Below are 25,575 nucleotides of genomic sequence, written 5' to 3'. Positions count from 1 at the left end.
AACAAACCAATTGATAGCTGGGATAAGTTGTCACAATAACCAGTGGCAGAATAAATACAAATAGATTCCATTTATTATTAAAACTAAAGACAGTTTCTCACACTGGGTAAAAAAAAGTAGATTTTAGCTAAATTTTGTGCATAAGAGACATGTAACGCAAAATGACAGAGAAATTACATGTCACTTTTATAAAGGTATAGGCAATGGTTTACAAGGCAAATAAACAAAACAGAAATAGAAATATAATATGAGATGAAGGAGAATTTAAGACAACAGTATTCAATGAAACAGGGATATTTGGTAACTGTGTGTGAGAGATTACAAAAATAAATACACATAAATTCACATAAAACTCATGAACACACCAAACACCCCTACATTGAAATAAATACAGCTACGACCACAAGAAATGAAAGAAAATTAAACATACACAATTATGGTAGGAAACATAATTCTTTCTCATCCTACTTAAGAATAATGTAATAGTTTTAGAAAAACTACATAGAGATGTGAATAATAAATAATACTCTTTATACATACGAATATATTTTTTAATACATGTATAAAATGAAATATTTCAAGCATACTAAAAGTCTAGAGGATAATACAATGAGCATCCGCATATTGGCAAATTTTATCATTTTATCAAATTTCTGTAAAAATTTTGTCTTTTTAAAAGGCGAAACATGACAAATACAAATGAAGCCCTTCCTATGCTGCTAGATTCCACTGCCTTCTCGCTCTCTTCAGAAGTTAAGCAGTATTATGGATCTGTTGTAATTGTTTCCATGAATGTTTTCATGAATATATGAAAAAATATATCCATAATCTTTACATAATATTGTTTTGCATATTTTAAAACATTTTTAAAATGACAACAAACCGTATTATTACTCTACTGTTTTTTTTCATTCAACATTGTTTTTGAGAGTTCTTCATATTGATAAACGTGGCCCTTGTTCATTATTTTCTTTCCTGTGATAAGTACTCCATTGTATGACTAAACCACGACTTATTTATCCATTTTCTTGTTGGTAGATAATTCAGTGGTTTCCAATTTTTTACTATTAGCACCATTTATTAGATGGTCCATCCTTTTTCCCCACTTCGATTTGTAATGCCACCCTTGTCAAGTACCAAGTTTCCATATGGGCATGGAAAGCATGTTCCCAGGCTTTCTATTCTGTTCCATTGATCTATTTGCTTATCTCTGTACCAAAACCAAACTGTCCTATACTATTTGGTAGGATGATTTTCTCCCACCACCTTATTCTTGAAAACTGTCTTGACTGTCATTGGCCCTTAACTTATTCATATAATTTTTAGTATGAACTAGTCACGTTCCATGAAAAATCCTGCTAACATTTTGATTGGAATTATACTGAATATAGATAGAGCAAAGAAAATTGATACCTTCATGAAAATGAGTATCCCCATCCAAGATGATATAACTCTCCATTTATTATCTCTCTCTCAATGTCCTTCAATAAAGTTTTATGAGTTTTTCCATAAAAGTCTTGCACATCCTTAATTTATTTTCAAGTAACTTATAGTTTTAAGTGCTATTGTAAATGCTTTCTTTTTTCAAAAAAAAAATCCATGTTCTAGATGTTTGTTATAGGTTTATAGGCATACAACAATTATTTTGTATACTTGTCTTATATCCAGAAATCTTTTAAAATAGTAGTTCCAACAGTTTGCTTGTTCTCATAAATTGATTTTGTTTCTTCCCTTCCAACCTAATACTAGCTATTTTTTCAGGTTTTACTTGCTTGTCTCCTAGGAAAATGTTGCATAGAAGCAGTATTACCAGATATTCTTATCCTGTTCCAGACACTAAGAATTTACTTTTATCTGCTCTGTCTTTAAGAACAGTGCTTGCTATAGGTTGGTATTTTTTTTTTGATGGATAATAACTCTATCAAATTAAGTTTCTTTCTAGATCTCATCTCTTTTTTATTCATTATAAATGGAGTTATTTTATTTTATCAAATGATTTTTCTGTATCTACTGAGATTATCATGTTTCTTTTTCAATTTGTTAATGTGATGAACAATATTAATATATTCTCTAACATTAACATTCTTGGTAAAAATTACTTGATTATGATGTATTTCAACGCATTGCTGTATTCAACTTGCTATTATTTCATTTAGACTATTTATATGTAATTTCACAAGTGACATTGACCTATAATTTTTCTTTTTTATACTTACTTCTTTGGTATTGGTCTCGAAGTACTTCATAAATGAATTGGGAAACATTTCCTCGTTTTTATTCTCTTTCAGGGGTTTTATAAAGATTGAGTTTGGCTTCTCCTTTGAGTGTACTCATCTCAAAGATCATGGAGCCTAGTAGTAATTTTTGGTTTGTTTGTTGGTTCTTTGGTGCATATATTTTAAACAACTAAATTAATTTCTTACTATTTATAAATCTATTCAAATTCTATATTTCATCTTGCTAGGTAGTTTTTGGTAAGCTATACTTTTCCAGAAATGTGTCTATTTTTTCAGAACAACCTCTGACTGTTCAATGTATTCTGATCTTTTAAACTTTTATTGTACCTATAGTTATTGTACTTTTTATTCCTAATATTATTTGCCGCTTCTCACTCTTTTCTTGCTCACTGTTGCCAGAAATGTCTATTTTATTAGTCCTTCCATAGAAGCTAGGAATTTATTGTCACAATACATCTCCGACAATATCAAAAAACATATACACGAGATTATCCATTCTTGCATTATTCATATTGGCAAAATACTGGATAAATTAGCTGGATAAATACTTAGAAAATTAGCTGGATAAATTATGGGACTTCTATATAGTATACTACTATGTAGCTATTAAAAAAAGAATAAGGAAGATCTCTATAAACTGATATACCGTGATAAGGGAGACCTCTATAAACTGATATACCACGATTTCCAGGATATGTCATTAAGTGAAAAAACATTGTGCAAAAGTTTCCTATAGTATGTTACCTTTTATATAAGAAGGGGAACTATATTTACATTTGTTTATTTTTACAAAAGAAATAGGAAGAATAAAATTATTTATTTACAGAAGATGAGTAGGAAGACTGTAGAAGGGATAGAGAGGGGAACAGAACTTTCATTATGTCTTTTTATATAGCTTTGACGTGAATTATGTTGATACTTTATATATTTCCCCAAATAAATTAATAACAATGTGGAAACAACTGAAATTGAAAGACAACAGAAACAAATGAACCTAACTGTATATCAAATAAATAACATAAACACACAGAAGAAAAAAAATCAATTCAAACAACTTTTGAGCATGGTTCTTTGTATACTCTTAGTAGGATATATTCAATGGACAAGAAGAGCTTTAAAGAAATCGTAGGCTTCACTTAATGCATTTTGTGGGGAGTGGTGTTGATGTAGCAATTCTGAAACTCTTTTATTTATATGTATAAGATTTAGTAAGTGAATAAATATGCTGTTGTTGGATTCTCATTCAGGGAGAAGGGAGATATAAATATGAAATGGAAGAAGGGGAAGAACTCTGAGCTGCTGGATTGGAATTAGAGGTATTAGTATAAACTCATGAGTTTTAAAAAGTTATATCTCCTAGCTTTCCCTGCTAAGATAGCCTAGCGACAATGACACTGTGCTCATAACAATATGCACACCCAGACTCCAGATTTTGGTTTCTAAATACCCTTCTACTCTGAAAGGAACCACGGATCTTTGGAGAAATGGATGATTCTTGGACTGGGGGAGAGAAACTCCAAGATGAATCTAGAATATCCACATACTGTGCCAGAAAAGTATTGAAATACTTAAAGAATAAGAAAGACATCCCAAATGGACAGAGAAACTGCTTTAAAGCATTCCTATTGGTCAAATTTGGCACAATTTGTATATAAAAATGAATAATAAAAGTAAATATTATCCACTGAACACAAAAAATACACAAGACCATACTGATAGTTTTAAAAAACATTAAAGGGAGAGGAAAAAGGAAAGTCTCTTATTTATAGGAGGATGCCAAATAATAAACATAGAAGGAATGATATATATGAAATATATATAAGAATCTTTGAGACTAGGCAAATATCTTGTTCCCAACCAGTTTTTCACCCAGTGGTCTTAATGTTTGTTGGTCATACTTATCTGTTTCCAGTTGTAAACTAATATTTTTAAAAAGCTACGATAAACATTTACATATAGATCATTGTATGCATTCAATTCTCTTAAAAGTAAATGCCTAAAATCTAGATTGCTGGCTCACATTTTAAGTGTATGTTTAACTTTATAAGATATTGCAATACTATTTTATACATACTCCTGCGCTAGGATTCTAGGATCACACACTGTATTTAGTTCTTATCTCTTTAGCCTTCTAGGTATAATTCAAGAGAAGCGAGAATATATACATATATATCTGTGTGTGTGTGTATGTGTGTGTGTATGTGTGTATGTACATACTCAGTCTAGAAGACTTCTACAATCATATTCAAAGCAGCACGATTTGTTGTGAACTCCAAACTGAAAACAACCCAAATGTTCACCAATAATAGGATGGATAAAGGAATTTTAGTATAGTTATAACAATGGAATACTATGCAGCAATAAAAAAAAAAAAAACCAGTTAGTAGCACATGTAACAATATGGACAGGTCTCACAAACAATTTTGAGTGAAAGAAGCCAAAAGGCCAAAAAAAAGAACATACTGATGATTCCATTTATATAAAGTTCAATTATAGGCAAATGAGAATATAGTGAAAGAAGTCAGAAAAGTGGTTCCCTGTGGGAGTGGTGACTGAGATGGGTACATGAGAGGCTTCTGAGATGTGATGATGCTCTAAATCTTTATCTAAGTGATATTTACTTGGATGAGCTCACTTTGTAAAAACCTATCAAGCTGTACATTTATGATGAATGTACCTCACTGTACGTTTGTTTTACTCCAGTACAAAAAAATTTAAGCATAAACGTAACCCTGATTCCAAAACTGAGCAAAAAAAAAAACTTTCTGAACTAATTTTAAATCTCAGTTTTCAGAAATCACTCTTACTTTCTGACTTCCCAAGATTTGGGGGAAAACTTCCCTGTAACCAAACCAACTGGTCTTAATGACAATAGTTGGGATGGAAAATGTACAGGGAAGAAGACACTTGGAGGTTCTGTGTTGGGTGACATTGGCACACCCTCTATGAAAAGAAGTTTGACAATACACATCAAGAGAATTAAAAAGAAATATATACTATTTTATCCAGTAATTTCTCTCCAGGAATTTATCCTAAATCAACGACTCAGTCAAATACATATGAACAATGATATAAAGCTATACATGAAAAAAATTTTTTTAGAGAAGAAAATCCTTTGAAGGTAATACTTACAATTGGCGTCCCAAAAGGAATGTAACCTGTGAGAGGAGAGAGCAAAGAGTCAGGTCTTAGAATCCCACCCACCTCTCAGGTAAGATACCGAAAGAGACTTCTGGGCTTGGTCTTGACAGTGGCTCCGATGAAGGGGCTCAGGTCAGTTGGGCAAGTGGCACCTCCAGCCTCCAGACCTTCTCCCAGCTTAGCTCTCCTCAAGGCAGAGGGATCTCCTGGGGCCCCCAGCCTCCCTCCCTGTTCCTCTTTAACCAGACAGTTCTCACTCCCCTCCAAAGCCCAGAGGCTCATTCCTGAAGGCAGGGCTGCCCACTGCTGGGGCACCACCACTCTACATTTGGGGGTCCTCTCATGATATCCTCCATGAGGCACAATGCCCCTGCTCACACTCACAACACACACTACAATGTCTTCAAAGGCCCCGAATGTCCTCCTCTTCCCTCAGCTTGTCTTACCTCCCCAGCATCATGACCATTACTGGAAAGAAAATTCCCTCTCCACCTGAGATGTGTACCTCTAAGTGCTAGAGCTTTTTAAATCTCTAGTACCCTGGCTAGACATCCTCAGCAGAGCTGAGCGGAGCTGAACAGAGCTGGCGTGAAGTGCAGCCCAGTCCTGGGCACCATTTCCTCACTGCTCATGGCCCCCACCCTATGGCGAGTCTCCCTCTGCCATCCCCACTACTGTCAATGGGCAGCCTCCTGTCTCCAACCTCTAACATATGGCAACTGCAAACCACGCTTATCTGAGGTTCACGTCCGAGGGTGTGTAATCGTGCATGCCCGTGAGCCATCACTCTTCTACCCTCATCCTCTGGAGAGAGGTCCAAAGTTTGGAGAATTACAAGGGAAGCCAGGCTCAAGGCAAGAGGCTGTTATGGCCTATCAGGGTCTGGGGAGCACCCACAGTCGTGGCTACAAGATGCTGGGAGCCTTCACTGCCTTGGAGCTCCTCATGGCAAAGCAAGGGGGTTGCTGGGCACTAATTGCCCAGTTTGCACAAAGATGGCATGTGGTTATTTATTCTCTCACCTCTATGAGATCAGGGGATGGGGACCTTGGCTGACCTACCTGACTGAGAACACTCACTGGTAGAAACCCTTTCTCCAGCTGCCTGAGGACTTCTCAAGGTAGCAGCCAGGAGTCCTCTTACCTACCTTGTAACTTGGGGGTAGTCCACTCCATTGCACTGAGAAACAGCATGGAGGAGGCATCAGCACAGGTGTGCATCTGACCTCTGCTATATGACTCTAGGCAAGGCCTATAGTCCCTCAGGATAACCATGCCAGCCCAGCCAGTGTGTATACACGTACTTTCTAGGCCAGTAAGCTCATATGTACAGAACTGTCCCACTAGTGACCACAGGGTGGGGTTTTCCTTGGAGCAGGGATCTCACACCCACTCTCTCACTCTCCCCTCTGCCAACTGGTCTCCACAGAATGGGACTTTGCCATCCCCATGTGCTCACTAGGGCAAATGAAAGGCAGATAATCTGAAGAGCAGATTATAGCAGGATCCAAGACAAGGGAGTTACTCTGGGGATTAACTGCCTGAAAGGGCCGAGCAGGGAGCAGGGCCTGGAAGGAAAGCACAAAGTGCACAGGTGGGAGAGGAGTGACTCCCAGAAGGCAGGGCTTGCCCACAGCAACTGTAACCCCTGACGCAGCTACTAAGTGAATGGTGTGTAACCTGGGGGCGGGAGCACAGGCAGTGAGCGACCTGCAGAGGCCTCCACTCCACCCTAGCGGCTCAGGCAGAAAAGGCAGACACACATCATTGTCTAAAAGCTCCACAAGTAATTCTGAGGCCTGGCCAGAGTTTGCCCAGTTGAGCCAAGGTGAACATGCAGATGCAAGTGTGGCCATGTGTATAACAGGCTCCATCCTCTCCTCAGGCCAGCACGTCCGGACGTTCCAAGAGCTGTGACCATAGTAACTGGCTCAAGTTGGGCAGAAGCAGAAGGTCCCAGGGGCTTACCTGACATTCTAAATGGCATGAAGATCTTCTCATTGGTGTCCGGGTGTAGAATAGCCTGGCAAGAGCCGGGAACAGAGCACAGGGTGACAGTAGGAGAGGGAGGGGGGAGAGAGAGAAGCAGAAAAGAGAGCTCTCCCAGGACGACTCAGATGACCAGTGGCTGTATCTGGCCTCTGGCTAGTCAGTCTTTTCCTACCTTTCAGGCAAAAGACAACCAAAACATGGGCCCCACACAGCACTTATCCTCTGACTAATGCTCAAACTGAAAGCAGGGGAGGGAGGGACTGTGTCTACCTTGCAGGTCCTCTCTGAACCCCCACACCTGGCTATAAGGATTGCATGCAAGGAGATATAGGGAAGGGGTTCAGGGGTCCCAGGGAAAGGGCAGCTGTCCTGAGCTCTAGTATTCAGAAACTCAGGCTCTGGGTGCTGAGGGAGAAGGAATGGGCGAGGCAGCCAGAGACAAAGGGGAAAGGAGAGGCTGGGCACACAGCGGCCAAAGATCACCCCGGACAGGGCAGGGCAGGGTCCAGGAGAACACGAAGGAGGGAAAGAAAGGAAGACCAAATTGGATTACCTGCTTGATTTTCTGTGCACTCCAGAGCTGGAAGGAAGGGAAAGAGAAAAAAATGAAAAAATAAAATAATAAATAAAGCACACATCAATTTAAGGTCTCAAAGTCACATTTTCTAACCTAGAGATCCAGCTCCAAAAGGCATAAGAGGCTCAGGCTGTCCTGGTTACCCCAGGTCTGGCAGCTACTCTGGAGGGTATGTCAACAGAGACACCCCAGGACATTAAATGCAGATCATTTAAACCAAAGGTTCTCAACTCTGGCTGCTGTGACATTACTCGAAGAATTCTTCGAGCATTTTTCTAAAGCTTCCTAGCTGATTCTAAGGTACAGCCAAGTAAGAAGCCCTGATTTAAATGAAGGTCCTTCAACTGTCTCCCAGAATCACTAGAATCACTAGAATCACTAGAGACAGCATAACATGATTTTTTTCAGAGCTAAACCGACTGCCTGGATTCCTGGTTTTCTCCCTTCTGCCTCTGAGCCTCAATTTCCTCGTTTTTAGAATGGGGATAATAGCTGTGCCTCTAAAGTTGTTGAGGTATGTGAAAAGTGCCTGGAGCAGTGCTGGGCACATAGTAAGCGCTTTATCACTGGTTGCTGTTGTAGATATTATTATTCCTATAGTTGTTATTGTAAGTGGGTTGTAGGGAGGAGAAAGTTGCTTTCAAACGAGTGGTGAAACTGTCTTCTTCCAGCACAGTGTGGGGGACAGGCTGGAGAAACAGAACAGTCTGTCGATTCCTTCAAATGATATATAAGTACTGTATTTCATTGAATCTAAAGCATCATTCATCTCAAGACACACTGTTATGTGCCACTAAGAAAAAAAACGATGACATAATGCCAAGACCAGCATCAATAAAAAGACTCATCCCATTTAAGAAATGTTAAAATATGATAAAATAGGCCTTTTAAAATTTAAAAAAAAAAAACCTTGGTAAATAAAAATTTACATTGTGGGCAAACCAGAAGCCAGTGCATTTTTAACGGCGCAAGAAGGATAGGAGGTGAGAGGGAAGATGTGGCTAGGAGTTGATGTTTAAAGTTTTATAATAGAAAAGTTCAGTTATGCTTCATTTAAGTGGCGATGTATTGTCTGGAATGTAAATTAGGCTACAGAAGGCTACTGAGTAGCAAAAATAGAAGTTATAAAATTGATATATTAAAGTTTATGCATTTTACTCACAGCAGAGTCCCCCAAGCCTTAATTCACAGCCTAATTACTCTTATTTTAGATACATTTCAAACATATTTGATTGTCTGCTATTCCAGGAAGGATTGGAAGCAGTAGATTTAAAAATAATAATAATTGGGGAACAGAAGGGACTAAAGAAAGAAAAACCAAATGCAGAATCATTTGGAGATAAGTGAGCATATAGCAAAGACACACACACACAAAATGATAAAAGGCTGACCCTTCTTTGCTCAGAAAGTATCTTCCTGAAGTGCATCCCCCAAATCCCAGCACTGTCTTAGGTGTGTGTGTGTGACCCCAGGACTGTGCACAGACTCGTGATACCTCACTCTCTCCACCCCAAATCAGAACCTCCTATTTCTGGAGTATGAATCCCTCACCCTGTGGATTCCCAGTTCAGCTTATAGAGACAGAGGCTAGCCTTTCCACACTATTCCCTAGCATTTCCCACAGCACTGTGCACACAGCAAATCTAAAGTTATTCTAAAATTAAAATTTTCATTTAAAAAAAACTTAAGATTTCTTCATATAATTCTTTTAAAAAATTCTCCATGGTTCTGATGAACAGCTTGGGCAGAAAACATGGGTCTAAGACACTGAAGGACAGTGCAAAAAGCAGGTGTTAGAACCAGGCAGGTCTATGTTTAAATCGCTTGTTGGTGGTGTGGCCCCGGGCAAATTACAATGCCTCTGTGCCTCAGTTTTTCCATCAGTAAAACGGGCTGTTAAAAGGGTGGGACAGAGACTACACTTGGTGCTCCCCAGCAGCTTGCATTTCCCTTTGGGCATACAGCTAAGCCTACATTTCCCCGCATCCCCCACAGTCAGGCCAGCTGCTCATGTGACCAGGTGCTGGCTAATGGACTGTGGGAGGAAATGATGGTTGCTACTTCCAGGCCTGGCCCCAAAGCCTTCCACAGAGAATCTAGTGGAGGACAGTGAGGCCCTAGGAGATAGTAAAGCTGTGAGGTGGAAGGAACTTGGTCCCTAAACAGTGGCACATGCCAAGTCCTTGAGCTGCACTGGACTCTGACCTGAGTGAGAAATACACCTGACTGTAGAAGTCCCTGAAATCTGGGGGTTGTAAGCACTTAGCTTATCCTGACTAATACAGAGGTTTAAATGAGATATGCATATCTAAAATACTTGGCCCATAGAATATGCTCTATAAATGCCTAAAATAGAGAGACAGTCATTCAAATAAGCAATATTTTAAAGCATGTAATTATTATTTTTTTCTTTTTTCATCTTTTTTTAAAATTTAGTTTCAAGTATATAATACATTGGTTAGACATCTATCTAGATCATAAAATGATCCCCCCAATTGCTCCCTCCCTCCCATGACCCTTCACCTAGCCAACGTATTAATGCTAATGTAATTATTTTTTAAAGTAACTTCACCCCTATTGTCTTATTCCTGCAGCATGCCTGTGAGGTGGGTAGATTATTTTCAGACAAGGTAACTAACTCATCTCAGAGAGACTAAGTGACTCAGCCAGGGTCCCAGGGGCCTGGTGGTAGGATGGACATGGGCACTCAGGCTCCCTGCTCTTCAGGGGCCCCCTGGAGGAGACTGAAGTCCAGTCTGGCCAGGGTGATTGCCAGGCCTGAGGCACAAGAAGAAGAGGAGGATTGACATCATTCTGAGGGCCCAGAACCTTCTTGCAGTCTGGTAACTGATGCTCCTCACCAGTACCTGTTCCTCCCCTCCTGCCGAAGTTCAGCCAAGCAGCACTTGTAATCCAGGACAGTACCTGTGTCCCTTAGGTTCAAAGACTGCCTCCTCTGCCTCTACCCAGGGAGCAGCAATGGAGAGTCAGCACATGTTGGCTCACCAGCAAAGGCAGAATTTCAGCAGGGGTGTCAGCCAGCAGGGCCAAGAACCCAGAGCTCACAGACATTTTCCCCACCCCACAATGACCCCACCACACATGTGGCCCAGGCAGGCTAGTGCTACAGATCAGGAGCAACAGTAAAGCCTCATATGATAGATAATGCTATGCTTTTCTATTTTGCTGAGCACCTCCCGCAGCAGCACTGGAATTTAAACCCAAGCATTCTGGTTCCAGAATCCCCACTCTTAACCACCACATGTAGACATCTCTAAATGCTGGCACTCCGATGCACACCATTCCGTCCCTTTAGGCATCTAATATATTTTGGAGATCTCTCCACATCAGCATACAGGCAGTGGCCTTATTCTTCCTAGTAGAAACCTTGAATGAATGTATTGTAAACTGTACCTTATTAGTGGTCCTTTAGGCTATGTCTTATCTTTTTTTTACTGTGGTAAATATACATAACATAAAATTTACCATTTTAACCATTTTTAATTGGCAGTCCAGTGGCATTAAGTACATTCACATTGAAGCCATCACCACCACCATCTCCAGAACTTTTTCATCTTACTCAATTGAAACTCGGTACCCAGTAAGTACTAACTCCCCAGTCCTCTTTCCCCAGCTCCTGGCAGCCACCATTCTACTTTCTGTCTGACTTTGACCACTCAAGATATTTCATGTAAATGGAATCATACAATATTTGTCCTTCTGTGACTGTCCCATCTTTTGCTGTTACAACCATGTGCCAGTGAATTCCCTGGAATTATTATTAGTATTATTATATCATTAGCATTTAAAGAAAAAGGATAACTGCACAAATATGTCTGACAGAATACAGAAGAAACTAACAGTTACTCTAGAGAGAAGCTGTGGGCAACTGGGGGACAGGGAAAGGGAAACTTGTCTTTTATTCTCTATCTTTTTTATATCTTTAGCACTCTGTAGATTGTTCATATGTTACCTATTCAAAAATAATTGTTACCCCAGAAAAATAGATATAGGGTGTACAACTTCTAACCTCTTTTTTTATCTCTATGGCAAAAACTGTTAACTGTTTGACAAAATCTATGTTCTCCTTCCAAAGTAATAGAACAGTAGTGGGCAAGTGGCTGATCTGCTACACTACACTCCCAGCCTCCTTTGAGGGACAGGTGGCGGACCTGTTGTACTACATTTCCGAGGTTCCTTTGAAGTTAGGCTTCTCCATGTGATCGAGTCCCTTGTTGGCATCTGAGGGGAAATAAGATGTATCTTTCCCTGGCTGGCGCCTCACCCTCCATGCTTTCCGTTCCTTTCCTGTGAGCCAGAGCCAGGATATGGCTATAGCCATACCTAGGTCATGTAGAGAACAACCCAAGGAGATGGTGGAGAAACATGATGGAAGGTCCCTGAATGATCGTATGGAGCAGAGCTACCTGCAGACCTAGAACTTGAGCTGTTACATGGGAGAGAAATAAACTTGTATATTATGTGAGCTGGTGCATTCTGGGATCTTTTTGTTACAGTATTGAGTATAACCTTAACTAAGATAAGCCATTTGGGGTTAGAGAAAATGGCCTCCTATGGCATCAGGGAAGCCTTTCCAGAGGAGGAAGGAAGGAATGAGAGCCAAGATAGTATTTGAAGATCTCATAACATCTGGCAATGCTCTCATCTCAAGAGGTCTTGAGGTGAGGTGGGAGAGACATCTCCATTTTAAACTAAAATCCCTAGTCCTGACCTGATTTGGTCCAGGCTCACACCATCTCCAGGCTGCAGCAACAATAGTCAAGGTCACCAATTTTGGTGTTGGCTCAGACACAAACTTGCATGGTCCTCCTGTGCAAGTCACCACACAACTTAGACTTACACCATTTTTAAAATTAATCAGTCAGGAGAAGGGGCAGAAGGTAGAAACAAGTCTCTTCAGGGTCCTTTCCTGTCTGATAATGCTAGGCCCAGGTTTTAGAGATAGCAGGACAAGGACTTGGGTCTGACTCTCAGGTCTGGGCTTTTCCCTGGGACCTGCTAGACTCAGGAGTCAGATGCTGGATGACCCAGGAGTCAGATGCCGGGGTTGGCAGCATGTACTGTCCACAAGCCAAGAGCCGGTTGCTAAGTTTCACAAGCCAGTCCTGCAAACTGGTTACAGGTGAGGATCATGCTGAGATGTAAAGCATTCGATGCGAGGCCAAAAGAGATGAGGCGAATGGTCTATACACACTGAGAATGTAGTACGGGGAGCCCCCGGTATCTTCTTGTCAGCCCACTGAAGCTCTACTTTAATCTACGGTTCCTTTCCCATACAAGAAAAGGCTAAAGGAGTTCATCACCACCAAACCAGTATTATAAATAATGTTAAAGGGACTTCTTCAAGAAGAAGAAAATGATCAAAAATATAATTAATAAAATGGCAATAACTACATACCTATCAACAACTACTTTAAATGTAAATAGATTAAATGCTCCAATCAAAAGACATAGGGTGGCCGAATGGGTAAGAAAACAGGACCCTTACATATGCTGCCTACAAGAGACTTACTTCAGAGTAAAGACATGCACAAACTGAAAATAAAGAGATGGAAAAAGATATTTCATGAAAATGGAAATGGAAAAAAAAAGCTGGGGTAGCAATACTTATATCAGACAAGATAGACTTTAACCAGAGACAAAGAAGGACCCAGTAATTCCAATTCGGGGTATTTATCTGAAGAAACCCAGAATGCTAATTCAAAAAGAAATATATTCATCACAGCATTATTTACATCAGCCAAGATATGAAAGAAATCTAAGTGTCCATCAATAGATGAATAGATAAAGAAGTGGTACATATCTACAATGGAATATTACTCAGCCATAAAAAAGAATGAAATTTTGCCATCTGCAACACTATAGATGGACCCAGAGGATATTATGCTAAGTGAAATAAGTCAAACAGAGGAAGACAAATAGCATATGATTTCACTTACATGTGGAATTTAAAAAACAAAATAAGTGAACAAACAAAACAGAAACAAGCTCACAGATACAGAGAATATTTTGATGGTTGTAAGATGGGAGAAGGGTTGGGGGGATGATTGAAAAGGGAGAAGGGACTAAGAACTACAAATTGGTAGTTAAAAAATAATCATGGGGATGTAAAGTATGGCACAGAGAATATAGTCAATAATATTGTAATAACTGTGTATGGTGACAGATGAGTCCTAGATTTATTAGGGGTGATTACTTTGTAAGTTATATAAATGCCTAATCTAATATACTATTGTATGTCAACTGTGATTGAAAAATTTAAAAATTATTTAAAAAATAAATAAGCTACAATTCCTTGGCATGACCTGATCTCTTTCGGGCTCAGCGCATTTCCCTCTGTGTCTCTGGCTGAACGTAAAAATATAGAGCCCTGATCCCTGGGACTGATGGCTGCAGCAACTGATGGATCTGAGACTTTGGACCTTGCTTGATTTTTCAGCTTGGAGGATGAGGACAGAGAGTGTGTGTGGGGGAAGCAATCTGGGTGAGAGGTTGCTGGACAATGCAGAAGTTTGCCGATTTCAGAAATGGCCTCAGTCTCAGCTGATCTGCCATCTGAACCAATTAGAATGCCAGCATAGAGACCAAAGAAGGGGCAAAGGGTGGGCCCCAAACAAGCTTCAGAAGGAGAAGTACTGCCTTCTAGGGGTGGAGCAGGGATACCTCCAGTGCCCAGACCCCAGATGGAAGAGTAACTGCCCAGGCACCTCCCCCAGTCTGGCTCATTCCCCTTCCCCTCTGCCTTCTTCCAAGCTGCTTCTCCAAACCGCTGAAGGCAGCAAAGACAGAGCCTATTTAAAACAGCCTCCAGAAGGTAATTAAACAGAGCCTGAAGGGGATCCTTCTGTAAGGCAAAGGATGCTTCCATAAAACAAACAAAAAAAATCTTCCTAATTTATCATTTGGGCCAATCCCATTATTCCTCACCATTAATTTTGTTGCCATGGTTACTCCCAGGTAATATGTACATGTGCAAGTCCATGTGGGGTGAAGGTACCCCATCAATTCTAAAAATACATGAAAAGAGAAGGAACTTCCCCCAGTTCTGCAGCAAAGCACACAACAGCAGTCACAGGTTGCCTACACAGGCAGCTTCTCTCTGTTAAGAGAACAGACCCTGGAGTCAAACCCTGAGGCCTCCCACTTGCTGGCCATAAGATTTGGGGCAATTAATCTTTTTGAGGCTCTACTTCCTCATTTGTAATATGAAAATATGAATACTTACTTTCAAGGTAATTGCGAAGATTAAACAATGTTTGTTCAACAAATATTATTGCGTGCTGGGCACTGATCTAGACACTAAGAATATATCAGTGACCAAAAAAGACCATAAATCTCTGCTTTCCTAGAGCTTACAATGCTAGTGGGTATAGACAATAAGCAATAAAAATAATAAGTGAATTCTCTGACAGGTTAGAAGGATGGGTATCAGGATGCATGAGGATGTAGAACAGGGTGTGTGCGAGCAGTGGGGATGGATTTTTTTTTTTTTAATTTATTGTATTGGGGTCCACGCAAAAGGAAAAGGTGAGGGATGGGGAATGTGCAGCGGACACAGGAACATGATGACATGGCCAGGGCCACAGCTTCTATCATGGAAGAAAGGGGTGATCAGAAAGGCTGGGGCTGGAGCTGAGTGGAAGAGGGAAGAGGGAGACTCTGGTGGCATTTGCCTCATCGCCATGAAGCATCTGCAGTCCTTAGATCCCCCCATTCACTCTGGCCCCCTAAGATTCCTTCTCTTGTCCTGCTTCTGGCCCTAGTGGCTACTTCTTTTGTTCCCCTTGGCTTTCTTATTTTTCTCTCTGACAGATTCTCAAGTAGGATGACGTTTAGGGCCTGACAGCAGTAAGTAAGGTGGTTCAGGCAGTTTTCATTGAGGTGACATTGGAGGAAATATTTGAAGGAGGGAATGAGCCATGTAGATATTTGGTAGGAGACAGAACTGCCAGTTCAAAGGCCCTGAGGCAGAAGTGGTCTGCCCAGCACATCTGAGGTACAGCAAGGAGTCCAGTGTGAATGGACTCAATAAGGAGAATGGTAGGCAAGGTCGGAGAGGAAGCGGGGCTTTGCAGGTTGTGCTAAGGACTGTGGCTTTTACTCTGAGTGGAAAGGGGGGACACTACAGAGTTTCTACTAGAGCAGTGGTTCTTAACAGGGGCGTGATTTTACACCCAGGTGACATTTGGCAATGTCTGGTTGTCATGAATTGGGAGGGGATGCTACTGGCATCTAGTGGGTAGATACCAGAGGTGCTGCTAAGCATTCTACAGTGTAGAGGACAGATCAGCCCCAAATGCTAGTTGTGCCAAGGCTGAGAAACCCTGGAGGAGAGAAATAAATGATGTATATTTTCACAAATCACTCTGACTGTTGTACTGGGGATGAACAGAGGGGCCCAGGTAGAATGGGGAGGTCACCCAAGAGGCTATTGCAGTGTCCCAGCCCAGAGATGTGTCTACAGCACCCAGTACAACACCTAACACCTTATACAAATACTCCAACTGGTACTGATCACTTGCCTATTCTGTGCTAACAATAAGAGCCAATCTGGGCCTGCCCAGGGAGGCAGCATGCTAATCAGGATTCCAGAAACCTGAGGCTAGGGGTCAGGGTACGGGGGTGGGGGTCAGCCAGACCTTCCCTTCAGCCAGCTTCTAACAAACTTGCTGACACCCAGAGAAGATCTGGGGTGTAAGTATTTTTAACTCAGTATTTTCTCTGCTATTTTCGGCAAAGCCCAAACACAGTTGACCCCATTTCCTCTCTGTCAGAGGAGCAGATCTGCAGTATCTCTTATATCCCAGTTGTCCTTTTCCTTGGCAGTTTGTGGGTAGAAGTCCATCCTGCATGGGGCCTCTGAGCAGTTGATATGTCTTGCTGGGTGCAGAGTTAAGCATTTAACAAAGGTGGGCTGGTTCCCAGCCTCTGGGGAATGTGGAATAATGGATAAGAACCACCACTCAAAAGCCTGCAATGGCTCCCAGAGACCTGCTCACCTCACTCCTGACCAATCCAGTAGCTTCCAAGCTGGTTTCCTTAACAGCACTTACCCTCCCGAATCCACCTGGCACCCCACCAGAACGATTCTACCACAACGCACTTTCACGCTACTCCCTTGTTCAAGAACTTCCGGCAACTTCCTCTTGCCCCACACAACACAGCCAGTATTTCTCTACCTGGGTTTTGAAGACTTTCATAATCTAGCCTGTAACTTCCCAACTTCCTCCCCAACTTTCTCTCTCATATCTCATCCTCTCTCCCTACTTCTCCCTCTCCCTGCCCCCCGCCACTTTCGGGCTTTTGTCTGTGACTTACTGGGAACACCCTCCCACTGCCTGGGGTCTCCCTCTCCATTCTCCATGCAACTTACCCTTCAGGGCCCCCCTCACGCTCCCCTTCCAGGTTGCCTTTCCTCACTACCTGGCTCTCAGGGTTCTCTCACTGATGACCCCTACCTACCTTAGCACTAGCTCCCCACAGCTCAGCCACCAGCCTGTCCTCTGGCTACCCACTTATGTGCAGTGGCCTCACTTGTGCCGGGAGCTGGCAGCGTGAGGGCAGGAACTGTGGCATGTGCTCACTTCCCCCTTGGTGCCCACCTACTTCAGCACCTTTTTACACAGTGGGTGCTCAGCAGGTGCCCGTGGCCTGGATTGACAGCATTAACATGGCCTGGATTGACAGCATTAACCACACAGGTGTAACTGGGGCTGTAAGACCTTCACGAAAGCCAAGATCCTCTTAGCACACCCCACAACCTGCCTACTCGCTCCGCTGCCCTGTGTTTGTGCACATTATTCTGCTCCACAGAGTATCACCTTCCCCTCCAAAGCCATCTTTGGATAGTGGGAGAAAGACAGATGTTGGATCTAACGGGCCCATAATTACATCCCTGTTCCACCACATACTGGCTATGTGACCTTAGGTAAGTGATGTAACCTCTCTGAGCCTCAGTTTTCTTGCCTGTAAAATGGGGTTAATATAGGTACCTACCAAATAAGATTTCTGTGAAGATTAATTGAGGTAATAATACATGTAAAGTGCTAGTACTTAGCATGGCGACTGGTACTTGGTAAGCACGCAGTGAGTGGCGGCTCATTAATGTGGGGGGAAGGTCTTCCATATTTAACCTCACCCATCGCCATCCATGCCAAGCCCTTCTGGCACACAAGAAGTGCACACAGCTGAGTCAACACCCAGAAACTTTGCTGCCTATGCTTTCATTTTTGCTCTCATCTATGACTTTGTTGTTTAACTGATAGCCCTTATTAGGGTTCCAAGCATATCAAATTTCTACCTGTTAAGCTCAAAGAGTAAATTATACTTATTTTTATGTTATCATTGGTGTAGCAACCTTTTAACATGTTGACAGTCTCTGGAGGAGATCCCAGTCAGCCACTAACAAAAGACCAAACCAAGGCCATCAGGTATGAACAAACTGTCAATCCACTTGTGTATATCCACTGGTGAGATATTGTAACTGGAGGGCAGGTTACATAACAAACTGGCATGTAGGTTACCCAGGGCTGTCCATGACATCAGGACAGGCCTGCAGGCATCAGGACACAGGCACAGGCTTCTGACTCACATACCTGAAAAAGGATATCGGAGCAGGCACAGAGCCTGGGAGTAGAAGAGGCTGCTGTCAACACTGAGACCGAGACTCTGGGCCTCTTTATATTGCACAGGCATGACCCTTGAGCAGGGCCAGCCTGGACCAGGAACAAGGACTGTCCTCAATTTTAGAGTGCTGAGGCTTCCCCAAACCATGAGCTGAAATGTCATCACCTATCCCCTCCGTTCCAGTGTCTATGGAGGCCAGAGGCGGGTGTGGCTTAGCAGACTGAGGCTGGGGAAGGGAAGCAGTGTAAGAGCTGCCACTGAGCCCAATCCCCAATGTTCCAGGGAGCCAGGAGGACTGGGAAGGGAGGGAGAGGGAGTATCTGCTTATTAGGGGGCAGGCTCACCCTAGCACTCTGTGCTACCCAGCTACCAGATGGACAGTGCAGGCCTCATCAACATTAGCTAGAAAGGGAAACACAGCTAGTGCTAGGGGGCCGCCCCACCTCCCCTCCTCCCGACTCCCTGAAGACACATGGAGGCTCTCATGACAGAAAACAAAGGAGGCCCAGGAAACAGGATGGGTAATTTTAAGCAACTGAAGGGAGCAAAGAGGAGAATGTGGCCTCATTCTCCAAACTCTGGAAGCTGGAAAGAGTCCCAGAGGTCAACCTCAGCAAGGATGGGCCAGAGAGGAGCAGACATGGGGCTGGGAGCAGACATGGGGTCAGGAATAGCTTAGAGGCTCATCCAGCCCTGATGTGTCTGAGAGGAACTGCAAGAGTCTGAGGACTGCTTCAGCCTAGAGAGGGGCTGTCAGGTCATGCCTCCGGGCTCCTCATGGCCAGAGAGAAACACTGTGTTAGGAACAAGGAGATCACAGCCTGCCCTTCCTACTGACAGCTGCCCAGACCAGCAGGCAGCGCAGATGCCTGAAGATGCACCCGGCCTAGCCAGGCGCTGCACCATCTCGCATTACTCTCTAGGGCCCTGTACAAGGACATCCAGCCAAGGTGCTGCATCCTCTTGCACATTTGCCCTCTCTTCTTGTAGCCAGGCTGCAGTGGAGCACATTCCCCCATCACCTCCTCTGGGGGGCTTGCTCTCTCTGGATTCACAATGTGCTTTCTCATTTGGACTGCTCCTACCCAGCGCCACCAGCCCCTTCTCATCTCTCAAACTTCCGGAGAGAAATCACTTCCAGACACCCCTCGTCTGGACAGGTTCCTCCTTCCTATGCTATCCCATGGCTTCACGTGTTTTCAGTGTCATCGCCTAGATTCTGGCTATGAGGCAAGTCCATGAGACAAGACCTTCCTCCAGCCTCTTCTCTGCTCTCTCTCTCAGGCCCTAGCACTAAGCCTGGCCTGTAGATGCTCCATAAATACATACTGAAATGAAGTGGACTGGGAGGGTTGACGGCTAAACTGCCTGCTCTAGGAACACCCAGCATGTAGGGTTGGCAGCACAGAGCCTCAGCATGGGCTCTGCGCCCAGAGGTGTTAGAAGGCAGGGGCAGTGCTGCACAGGAGACAAATGGCAACATGTTTCTGGATGGAAAATCAGAATTTTAGTAACTGATCCAGCAGAGAGGAGGAAGCCATCCCCTAAGTGCCTGAAGAGGGCATGCTTAAGCAGCCAGCCCATCAGCATCAGGATACCAGGAAAGCTCAGGACTTGGAGGGACCAGGTACCACATGAAAAAAGGGCTAATCATAGGGCTAGACACAGGTTGATTGAGTCTGTCCTCAAAGCCGTAAGACCTCCTAGGCCTTCCCCTACACAACAAGGTGACTCTTACTGCCCTCACCTGTGTCCTCACCAGATGTGGGAGGTTTATTAATCTTCTGGAGAAACTGAATCCAAGTGACTCCAGACTTAGGAACACTAGCATAGTGGAGGGGGTAGGAGGTGAGGCTAAAAGCGGGGGAATTACTGAAAGTCTGCAAAGTGAATTTTGGGACCCTAGCCTCCTTCCCTGTCATGGCTTCCAGAATGTGAAGAGATGAGACGATACTGTATTCACAAAACAAGAAGAGGATTCTATCAAAAAGGATCAAGGAAAGAATCAAAGAGCTCTCAGAAATGAAAATTATACTAGCTGACATTAAATTTCAATAGACATGTTGAAAATAAACTCAAGAACATCTGACATATTGAAAATAAACTCAAGGAAATTTTCTGCAAAGCCAAACAGGACAAAGTGATGGAATGGAGGAGAAAAAAATAAAGATAGGAAAATCTGAGTGTCAATCTAAGATGCTGAATATTTGACTAATAGAAGTTCGTAATGAGAACAAATGATCAAATAAACAGTATAAGAAAATGTCAGAACTGAGACAAGTATTCAGATTGAAAGGAGTTACCAGGACCCAAAAATAATGAATTTTAAAAGAGATGGCACTGTGGACTTTCAGAAATAAATTTTATAGATAAAGAGAAGATGCTAAACATTCCCCGAAAAAGAAATAGGTCACTTGCAAAGACTCAGGAATAAAATAGCATTGGATTTTTCAACAGCTACACTGGAAGCCAGAAGACAACAGAGCAATGTCTTCAAAATTCTGGAAAAAAATGATTGTCATACTAGAATTTTCTCCTCAGCCAAACTGTCAATTAAGGCTGAGTGCAGAATTACAATTTTTCAAACGCAAAAGTACTCAAAAATTTCTTCCCATTTACTCTTTTTTCAGGAAGCTACTGGAGCAAGTGTTCCCCCAAAATAAAAGTGTACACCAAGAGGAAGGCCTGGAGCTGTAGAGAGGTGGGCCCCAGAAAGGAAATTTTTAGGAAAAAAGAAACGGAACTGAGGAACAGGAGTCTTCAGACTAAAAGGTGGTACTGGAAATCTCACTAGAGGGTGTAGTAAGAATTAGAGATGGTACAAAGAAAACTGTGCCAATGAGAAAAAAAGAGGCAATTATTAATTGCAGCTAGAACATAAAATTAAAACAGAAAACATAATAATGACTCAACCAATTTGATTCTACAGTAACTGTTATTTATATAATTATAATGTGAATCCTGAATACTCATATACCCCAAAACTATATCTTCATTGGGTGATGAGGAATGCATTTATGGGGGTGGATAAGAAGAGAGCTGAATCCTCAACTACCATAATAGAGAAGACAAAAGAATTAGTTGAGAAACAGCAATATATATGAGCGCATTCATTTGAAATAGAGATTTCTAACTGAAGAAACGGCTAAAAGTATTTGCTCCTGGGGAATAGGAATAGGAATTGAGGAGAGATGATGGGGCAGCATACTATTTTGCCTGACAAGTGTTTTAGTACTATTTGACTTTTGGAACTATTCACACTTATTACTTTGAAAAAAAATGCAGTTAACTTTTTATAAGTTTTTAAAGTAAATTTTATGAACAAAAAGGAAGATTTTTGGTGCATTAACCATTGGTCTCTATAATCATTAAAATCGCCCTACACTACTTCCCCCTAATTTCTCCCCAAACTAAACACAACCGTCAATATTTCAATTAGCTCTAGTTCAGGTTCCTAGATGATATAAGAAAAGAAATTAAGAGTCCTAGCCTCACCATCCTCCCCTGCCTTTCCCACCCTCAACCTGAACTTTTGGGTAGTGGATCTGGTAAATGTTTAATAATCAATTCTTTGGGGGAGAAGAGCCCTAATTTGTAGCATTTGCCAGTTTCCATGGTGTAAATACTCCCATTGTGGCAGATTTCAAGCTATCACTGTGATGTCACCAAATATGGAATTGGGAAGATGCACACATCAGCTGCAGCAAACTACTGCCTTTGGGCCTCTGTAGCCTCACCAGCCTCCATGCTTCCCATCAGACCCAGGGTATGGGGAGGATCTGGGTATCCCCACCAAAAGGCAGAAGTCCACAGGGTCTGTAGCTGCAGTAGAAGTGGATACTGAAGGAGAAAAAAGGTTCTGGCTGCACGAAAGGGGTTATGAATTTGCCATCTTCCTTCTTCCCCCACCTGCAGCAGAGTTACCTGTTCATTGGTGACCCCCGGGCGTAGGGTTCCATGCTTGTAGTCCTCCAGCAGCTGCACAGCCTCTCTGAGACGTCTCTGCAGGCGAAAGAAAAGAGACATTGAGAGGCACAGATCCAGGCTCCAGCAACTCCTTCTTGACAGAGTACATTAATATCAATTAAGTACCAACGATATTATAGTATGAAGGCCTGCCCAACAGTTACACACAAAACTGTGAAAAAGAATGCAACCTAAATGTCCTTCCACAAAGAAATGGCTAAAGGACAGTGGTGTAATAATATTATGAAACATTATCCAGCAGTTTAAAAAGTGGAATAGATCTATATGCAATTCTATGGTCATATCTCCAAGATATATTTTTGAGTGAAAAAGCAAATTGCAGAGTTATATGATGCCATTTGTTGTGCCAAACAAATAAAACCAACACACATAGAAAACAACATTTTCTATGAGAATATGTATGTGTGTAAATGTATCAAAAAAGCTTTACAACAAATAAACAGGACAAACAAACAGAGACTCATGGACATGGACAATAGACTAGTGGTTACCAGAGGGTAGGGGAGAGGGGAGAGGAGGGGCAGATGGGGTAAAAGGAGTCAAATGGTGACAGAAAGAAATCTAACTATGGGAAGCGAACACACAATGCAATATATATGCCTTACTGTTAAATTGTACACCTGAAACTTACTAGATTTCATTAACCAATGTCGCCATAATTAATAAATAAATAAATAAATAGATAGATAGATAGATAAATGGATGAATGAATGAATGAATGAATGAATAATGTTTTAAAGAGCTTTAGAAGGAGACCCACCAAACTGGTGACAAGAGTTACCTTGGGGTAGGAGGAAAGGGCCCAACTTGGCAAAGGGTGTCAGAAGGAACTTTAATCTTAATTATAGTATTGAAAGTTTTTATGAGAACATATTTCTGTAATACTTGCACACTTTCTTTTCAACATTTTAAAAACACTGGCAGAGATTTACATACTAAAATACATATGTCTACAGTAACTGATGGGGAGAAAGAAAATAAGAGGATAGAATTGTACGATTTTAAAAATCTTAAATGCAAAAGATCCAGCAATAGTGATAGAAGGCCACCTTTGTCCACCAAAATATCTGTACGAGAATACTCATAGCAGCACTATTCAAACAATTCAAATATCAATAGTGGACTGGATAAGTAAAGTTCATTGTGTAGTATACGCAAACCATGAAATATTATACAGCAGTTTAAAAAAGCAAACTACAAATGCATGTTAGTTACAACGTGATGAAATCTCACTAATATAATGTGGCAGAATGTACTTTCCAAAGACAGCTACCGCACTATCTCCCATTCCTTATGCTCTTCTAGAACCTTCTCCCATCCTCATCTAGAAATAGAGTCTATGTCCCCTCCCCTTGATCCTGCCTAGCCTTTCATGCCTAGCCTCAACAAATATAGTTTGGCCAATGTGCGGCGATGTGACCTCTGAGTTTAGGTCATAAAAATGCCTTGCACTTCCACCTTGTTCTCTTGGGATGGCTGCTCTCTTGGAACTCAGCCATCATATTGTAAAGAAGCCTAAGCAGCCAATGGAGACATGGACAGCAACCGAGGACCCGGCCCAGGACTCCAATTGAGCCACCAGTTGACAGTCAGCACCAACTAGCCCGCCATGCAAGTGAGCCATCTAGAAATGGACCATCCAGCCCCCAGTCGAGCTGCCCTAGCTGCATAGAACAGAGACAACCCACCCTCTCTAAACCCTACCTGAACTGAAGTTCAGTGAGGAAAAGAAGTGACTGTTGTTTTAAGCCACTACATTTTGGGGTGATTTCTTACACAGCAATAGAAGGTTAATTTGCATAATGATAAGTAAAAGAAGTCGGATACAAATGAGTATATAAAGTTCAAAACCTCAAAACTCGCCTGTGGTGGTAGAGGTAAGTATAGTATTACCTGTTGCGGGGCAGGTACTGATTGCAAAGGACATGAGGGAACCCTCCAGGATAACGGACATGTACCCTGGACATGGTCTTGATTGGAATGGTGGTTACATGGGTATAAACAGGTGTCAAAATCCATTCAGCAATAAATAGGATTTGCACATTTCACCCTACCTATGTTATATAATAATTAGCAATAAACAGACGACAGTGAAGGCAGCCTATGTCAAGGTCAGATGAGAGACCCAGACATCAGGGATGCCCAGCATGGGTGAAGAAACCCGGTGAAGTCACCCTGGTCTCCTTTTTGACAGAGGAGAAACAAGGCTGGCTGGAAACGGGACTGCTGAGACCTCAACATAAGCCCCTTGTCTCAGGGAGGATGTCGCACCAGGAAGGGCACCCGGTGGGGTGAAAAAGAGCATTTGCTGAGCTGGCCGAGAGGGTGGTTTCATAGGATGGGAAATGAACAGCCACCTCCTGTACTGAACCCGTGGGAATGACTACCAGCCAAGAAAAGCCAGCCAGCCCACCCTGACCAGTCAGGCCTGCGTGGCCAGCACTGGTCTAACCCAGAACATTAGGGGGCAGGAAAACTCCTTGCTTGGGAGTAGCCGGACTGCTGGAAAGTGTGGTCCCTGCTCTTTCCAACGTGTGCACATCAGTTCCAAAATTCCGGAGTGCCTTCCCAGAATCTGTTTGTTCCCAAACTGGAGACAGCTTTGTGTTTTCAGGGTCCCCCTCACCCCCAATTAATCCATGCTGTTTAAAGAAAATGTCAGAAAAACAGAAAAGCACAAAAGATAATAATTTTAAGTCACCTGTAAACATACTCCTGAGATAATCACTATAAAAGTGAGGATAATTTTCCTTCTAGACTTAATACGTTTGTTTTCATGTTGATTGTTGTTTTAACTTCCTTAAGATCACACAGATAGAAAGTGAGCAGTTTGGTATTTGAACATAGAGTTTAGTCAGACCCTTGTTCTTTCTCTTCAACAGACCCAAAGCTTCCTAGTGATGCGTCAAGCTCCCTGCCTCAAGCCTGCGGCCTTGGGATCCGCCACCAGACAATGAATGCTCCACTTTCCACTGCTGAATGGTGAATGGCCCCG

The 25,575-nt window shown here is 42.3% G+C and overlaps 1 protein-coding gene across 3 annotated transcripts in view; it reads right to left on the bottom strand.

Annotated features, from left to right (window-relative positions):
- SFXN5 (sideroflexin 5) overlaps window positions 1-25,575 on the bottom strand; it is a 110,651-nt gene that overhangs the window by 65,671 nt on the left and 19,405 nt on the right. For all 3 annotated transcript variants that reach the window (XM_023529492.1, XM_023529493.1, XM_011358160.2), the window contains exons 3-6: window positions 22,518-22,595; window positions 7,923-7,949; window positions 7,346-7,400; window positions 5,370-5,395 (exon numbers count right to left, since the gene is read on the bottom strand). In XM_023529492.1, coding sequence (XP_023385260.1) covers window positions 5,370-5,395; window positions 7,346-7,400; window positions 7,923-7,949; window positions 22,518-22,595 — 186 coding nt within the window. The remainder of the gene's footprint in view (window positions 1-5,369; window positions 5,396-7,345; window positions 7,401-7,922; window positions 7,950-22,517; window positions 22,596-25,575) is intronic.

Source organism: Pteropus vampyrus, unplaced genomic scaffold, assembly GCF_000151845.1.
Source record: "Pteropus vampyrus isolate Shadow unplaced genomic scaffold, Pvam_2.0 Scaffold37, whole genome shotgun sequence".
Lineage (NCBI taxonomy): Eukaryota > Metazoa > Chordata > Mammalia > Chiroptera > Pteropodidae > Pteropus > Pteropus vampyrus.
This window is presented reverse-complemented; position numbering and strand designations above follow the sequence as displayed.